Genomic DNA, 6,703 nt, shown 5'->3' with positions numbered 1-6,703 from the left:
AAAAACTAGGGTGACACTAGGGGTGGCAAGAGATCATTTCAGGATGGCACATGCCACCCCTCTAAATCCGCCCCTGGGTGGTGGAGACCTTCATCTAGAAGAAATGCTGTAAAACTTGTGTAAATACAGTTAAAAAAAATGCCCTCACTAACATCTTCTAGTGTCTCCTTAAACTGGTTGTGTTGCTTTCACGCAGAACAGTTACCCGGGGGTGGCCGTGTCCCATGATTTCTCTGTGATCTGGTCCCTGAAAGCCACGGGTGCAGTGTGGGGTTCGGGGGTGCAGCGGAGCAGTAGCAGATTTCCGACGCTAGGGGGTGTAAAAGAATAAAGGAGGACTTTATGGAGGCTCTGACGTAAGAGACGTCGTAATTTCCACGATTCTTTTATTCGTTCAGAGAGTAGAGCAGAGAAAGCACGCCGCTCTGAGTCACACAACAGACACGTCGTGGACTCCTCGTGGCTGAGGCCGGCCTGAGCATCAGAGCGACCGGCACATGAGACTGACGACAGAGGGGGCGAGACGGGAAGCTTTGTGCGGCAGACAGAAGAGGAACCAGCTCAGCCAGCGATGTCAGGGCTGAAGAAGAGAAACTCCAACTCGTCCGTGGACAGGGAGGAGGATAAGCAGGTCACTGAGAGGATGCTGTCCCCGGGTAGCGGCGGTGATAGGGGGGGCTTCGGTCAGGATGGAGGACCGGGAAGCGACCTCAGCAGCCCCGGCAACGTCACAACAGGAGACGGAGCGGAGGAAGGGGTCGCCCTGAAGAGGACCATCACGCTGTTGAACGGCGTGGCCATCATCGTGGGCACCATCATCGGCTCGGGTATCTTTGTCACGCCGACAGGCGTAGTGAGGGAGGCTGGCTCTGTGGGTCTGTCCCTCATAGTGTGGGCGGTGTGCGGGGTCTTCTCAACAGTGGGCGCCCTCTGCTACGCGGAGCTGGGGACCACCATCACCAAGTCCGGCGGCGACTATGCCTACATCTTGGAAGTGTACGGCTCCCTGCCGGCATTCCTCAAACTCTGGATCGAGCTGCTTATCATCCGGCCGTCCTCCCAGTATATCGTCGCCTACGTCTTCGCCACCTACCTCCTGAAGCCGCTGTTCCCCGTGTGCTTGGTGCCGGAGACGGGGGCCAAGCTAGTGGCCTGCCTCTGCATCAGTGAGTATCGGAGCTCAGGCACCGGGCGAGATGATGCAACTTTAGTGTGTGTGTGTGTGTGAGAGAGAGTCCCTATGCAGGCGGTTGTGGTTGCACTTCCTGTATATCTATACTATAAAAACACCTGTGCCTCGTGGGCACCTCGTGGGCACCTCCTGAGATAATAATGAACGACTATGCTCACACACAATATATAAAGCCTCATCCTATGGAGCGCGTGCGATACCATCAGCACTCGCACACGCGCGCGTATAGTAGTGGAAAAAATGCGGCGATATTACATCAGCTGCCGGGATGATGTAGGTTGCTCACAGGTTATAGGTCTTAAAAATAACCCAATTAATTGCTTTGAAATAATTCCTGGTGTTTATCATAAATAATATTTTCTGTGACGTGATAAGCAGCAAAGATTTCAAAATAAATGCCTTCATTTTAATTACTTAAAGCTTAGATATGATAACTTAATGTAAGTTGGTTTTATTAAATCAAATGCAAGCAAATATACACCAATAGATGATTTAACCCCAGTTTTAGTGGTGCGGTTTAAAAACAAGTAATTTATCATCAGTTTTCCGTGTTGCATGTCTAAGTTAATAAACAGCCACACATTTATGATGGATGTGCAGAGAGTTTTCTATGTGCACTGGGCTGTTTTACACCTTATTTTGTCTTAAAGCAATTATTTCAGGATTCTCACCTGTTTCATTACTTCATTCTTCTTTTCAAGACTTCATGGCAGCCTGAACATAAGTTTAGAGGTGTGTGTGTGTGTGTGTGTGTGTCTGTGATGTAGGTGACGGTGAGGTGGTCAGGGTCGCTGCACATTCATAGCTCCTAAAGTCTATTTTAGTGCCAGGTTTTGTTTAATTTGACTGCTGCTGGAATCTGTATAATTCAGATCAACGTGTCTCTGTTCCCTTCAGGTTTGTGAATATACGTGTACGCTACATGCCCAAGTATTAGCCATTAGTGTGTGTTTGTGGGTCTGGATGCCAAAGTATGTCTACCCCTGTACTGTACTTGGCCTCCTTCTCCTTTGTCCTGGTCTCTCAAATACAGAGCCTCATTGTGCCGTCTCGTCTTTCTATTGTGGCCCCGACCTGATTTAGGAGCTTTGAACAGGCCTGCTGCTTTAGTTAATCACTTCTAACAGGCTACTGCAGCAACTTTGCGTGTGTGTGTGTGTGCACTTATGGAGGATAGGGTAGGCACCAGCCGGTACATGGGCATTTAAAAGACAGATGGGTACAGGAGAAAAGACTTTATTCTCTTAAAATGTGTCACCCCTGTAACTTCTTCCTCTGCTCGCGTCATGTTGACAGCAGAACGTACAATCACACACACTCACTGTTAGGTCCCACAAGTGGAGCAGAAGAAACGCATTACAGGGTAAAGTTGTGCAATTTGACTGGTTACAAGATTGGTTTCCTATACGCATAACACACCTGTAAGCTTTATGTGTCAGTGGCCTCTTTTACTCTGTGGTCTTATTCTCTGCCTCCTTTTCTTTCGCAGTGTTGTTAACCTTTGTGAACTGCTACAGCGTGAAGGCGGCCACCAGAGTGCAGGACTTCTTCGCGGCAGCCAAGCTTCTAGCGCTCGCGCTCATCATCATCATCGGATTTGTCAAGATTGGACAAGGTACCTTGCACAAGCACACAGATACACAAATGCACATGTCACCTCTTTGCTCTTATGCCGGCTTTATTTGCCCAACCCCCACTTTATAAACTTTTCCCTCCATCCCTCCAGACACACCTTTAACAAGTTAAAATGTAAATGACCGACATGGCTGAAGACGGGCTGAGGTAGCCACAAATATGCAAATGACACGTGCTGACAGTTTTTCTATTTGGACTTGTGCCTCTCCATGATTTATAGTTCAAAGCACTCTTTTTCTAATATACTCAGGCTTGATGAACCCACTCAGTCTGTTTTTCCTCCCTCTCCTTTTCACTGGCTGTTCCTAAAAAGCAGGAGGTTTGAACATCAGGTGGGTGTGGCTTCCGTGCTCGCCGTCTGAGATGCCCACATTAAGGATTTCTGCTCTCTGTGACACCATACTGATCCCCATACTGATCCATTAGCTCTTATTAAACATTGTCCATGTTTAGTGACAGTGTATCAGAAAGTAATTAAAAAGCATAAAAAGGTTACTTTAAGAGCCTGACACACATTACAAAAGTTAAACAGTAAATAACCTCCATGGTAAAATATATGGATTTTATGAACTGTGGATTTTAATGTTCCGTTTATATTGTTATTAGATTCCCTTAAATGATTTAGGCAGTGTAGAAAGTCTTTACAGTTTGAGTTGAGTGATTGCATCAGCAGTCAAGGAAGTTGACGGACCAGTTTGTGTGCCACGCGACATAAAACAGGAAGTTTCAGCTGTGTTTACTCCAGCTGTGTATTCCATTGACACAGTAGCTCGCCTGCTGGCACAATCAACCCTTACATAAGCAGGTAATCTCAGTTTCAAGGGGGAAATCCTTAAATTAGATTACTCAACTTAATGGATCTGTGTCTCCTTCACTAAGAGATTTGAAGAAGTGTTGTCGTGCACCTTTTTCCTCAAAGTCAGTCTAAGATTAAAACCGGCAAACTGACTGTGACTGTGAGGTTAATTGTGTTAAAAAGAAAGTCGTGATGGCCCAGACGTATAAAGCTTTCATGTCTTTCATCGCTTGTGACTCCTAAATTGTGTCTGGATCGCCTCTCTTTCAGCTGCTGTGTTCCCATCCCGAGTAAATCCTCACACACGTGATTTGTAGATATTTGATTTCATGGAGTGACTTCTGAATTTTATTACAACCAACAGGATCTGGTGAAGCGTTGTGTAAAGATAGGACAGATAAACCATATTATGTAGGACACATTTGGGAGTGTGCTCATTGACTGTTGCAAGTCTGAGTCACAAATAACTTCTGTTTGAACAAGCACGAACATGTGCTCAGCTCACTATAAACCACTGAAAAGTGTGCTTTTAATCAGACAGGAAGTGTGCTTACGCGATCAAACTGCCCTCTAGAGGAAGGGTTTGGCACTCTCAGCCAAGACTGACTACCACGGTCTACATATCAAAGCTGACACAAGACCCCTCTGCTTCTTTTGAGGTTAAAGCTTCTACCAGGCGACTGGAGGCTTGTACCCAATCTGCTGCCCGTGTTGGCTCCTAACTGTGCTCTCATGGCTGGCTTTCTTCCTGCACGCAATGAAGCTGTTGTCCATTGTATTCCTCTGAGAGAGACGGAGGAAAATGGAAAACGGGGGTACATTAGATCATTAGCATTAGATCAGAGTAGCTCTCCTGGACAGAAATAGTAAGAAAGAAATGCAATAAAAGGGAATAGAGCAAGCACTGTGTATTGAATGAGGATGAGCTGGTACATCTGAGTATAAGGAGATTGACCACAGGGCTTATTTTGGCTCTAGACTCTGTACATGACCTGTGTATTTTCACTGTATGAAACACTGACGTCAGTGTAAACACACTAACACCTTATATTCCATCGATGTATTGAAATTCAGCAGATTTCGTGGCAGTACTGGTTTACTTAAAACTGCAGCTGCACTGCAAAGTTGATGCAGTTGCACAAGTGTCCACATTCAAAATAACAACAACAAAAAAAAGGAAATAAGCTAAAATATTATGAAGGAAATGCATCAAAACACAACACCGAAAGCAGACTGGGTTTAGTCTGGCTTTACTTCAGCCTGTTTCTTTAGTGATAAATGTGTATCTAAAATTACGTTAACAGCGCACTGCAGCACCAGCCAGTCTCTGCTGCTTTTTGTTTTCATATCAAATCCAAATCCACTGTTTATGTTCTGATCCCTTATTAGTTGCCGCTACTGCCAAATTGTTGGTGTAAAACTTCAGCTAACTGTTGCACGCAGAAGTAAGTGAGCAAGGGTATCCTGTTATGGGGTAAGATTACTTAATCAGAACCAAACTGGGATAAATTTAACATGTTCAGCTGGAGCTGTGAGGTGCACTGGAGCCACAGATGCAAACTGTGGAATCTGTAACATCAGCAGCTGCAGGGAGCAGCCTCTGACCTTTGTGCTCTACTCTCACAATACCGTTAATTACATTAATACTTTTGAAAGTAATTCTTCCCCCAGTAGTGTGAGAAAACTTCATCAAAGTGTTCTCAAGTAAATAACAAGCATGAGCTGTACCTGCTTTTACTCTGCGGCTTCATTCATCTTTCCTTCCTGATCCGTTCCCTGTAAGCTGAATGCTAAGTTCACCTATCTAGTGTCTGTTTTGGTTTGTAAATGAAACATGAGGACGGATTCTACCAATTTGTTATTCTAGTCCTTTTCTAAGTGTCATTTCTGGTTTGGTGTCTACTCTGAATCAATTTTAAGATCTTTAATCATCACTCTGCTTCTAATAACTGTTTACCTGGGACATCTCACATTACATAGACTTCTAGAAAGACTAGGCATGTGCCTGTGATTATATCAACAAAGGAAAGCATAATTCCTCTTTCTGTTGTAGCTCTCCCTGGCTCGTGACTGGTTGAGTGCGCCTCGAAAGCACCTCATGCACTAATGGGTTCACTTTAGATTCAACAATTCCAAATATTTCTAGCTCTCTGAAGCATTTAGTGAGTGCATGGGAATTGTTAAAGCACGGCTCTGAAGCTTTACACATAGGGCCCTGTTCATGAGGCCTGGAGTGTCAGATTAGAAGGCAGTGTAATCTGATTAGCTCCAATAAAGCCTCCGCCTTCTTAGTTTGACTGCCGCCCACACTGTTTGTAAGAGAAGCAAACGGAGAGAAGGTTGACCATCTATCTGTAAGAACAAGTTCTCCCTCCCATCGTCTTTATTTACTTGATTGTAACAGGAATTATTCAACACAGCCGCTCACACCCAAAGTTACACTCACAAACCAGTGTTCTCTAACCTCGTGTGAAAATCCACTGCTGGGTCACACTTCAGCACGGCTCTCCCTGCCCCAAGGTGTCCAAAAAGTAAAGGCGTGTTTGCTAGAAAGCCTGTTTACCATACCTGATTCACAGGTGGTTACCTCCCACCTATGTACAAATACTTCATCTCATTTCAAACAGTATAACTAATCCATGTGCTACCGCTAACTGTGAGTCTGAACCACATCAAGAAACATATTTTCTGATGTAAAACCAGCCTATTCACTGTATTGATGTGAAGAAACAAGAATAGTTGAGATACTTTACTTAGTTGACAAGTAGAAAGGCCCTGTATTTGGAATCAGACTCGGGGTTACAGCTGACGACATCTGTGCCAATTTGATCTGCTCACCAACAACATGCATTGGTACTGGGCCTCACTGAAATGTAGAGAACTCTTTGCGTGAGGAAGTGACGTAAATGATTATAAGGTAAGCAGGTTAATATTTCTTACAATAAATAAGTGGATTAAAACCATTGTCATAGCTGCGTGCTAAAGACCTTGACCGATTTTTGCCATTTCATGATCTGTCAATATTTGTGGTTGTAAAGAGCGTGACTGAGAGAACTAATATGCACTTGAAATAAAGTGTG

The 6,703-nt window shown here is 44.5% G+C and overlaps 1 protein-coding gene across 1 annotated transcript in view; it reads left to right on the top strand.

Moving 5' to 3' along the window:
- The first annotated feature begins 396 nt into the window (after positions 1-396).
- The window catches only part of slc7a5 (solute carrier family 7 member 5), a 15,882-nt gene continuing 9,575 nt past the window's right edge, over positions 397-6,703 (top strand). The window contains exons 1-2 of the mRNA XM_005935027.3: positions 397-1,166; positions 2,682-2,807. Of these exons, the coding sequence (XP_005935089.1) occupies positions 572-1,166; positions 2,682-2,807 (721 nt within the window). The 5' untranslated portion in view covers positions 397-571. The remainder of the gene's footprint in view (positions 1,167-2,681; positions 2,808-6,703) is intronic.

The sequence above is a fragment of the Haplochromis burtoni genome, unplaced genomic scaffold, assembly GCF_018398535.1.
Source record: "Haplochromis burtoni strain Fernald_Lab_line unplaced genomic scaffold, NCSU_Asbu1 Contig_188, whole genome shotgun sequence".
Classification (NCBI taxonomy): Eukaryota; Metazoa; Chordata; class Actinopteri; order Cichliformes; family Cichlidae; genus Haplochromis; species Haplochromis burtoni.
This window is presented reverse-complemented; position numbering and strand designations above follow the sequence as displayed.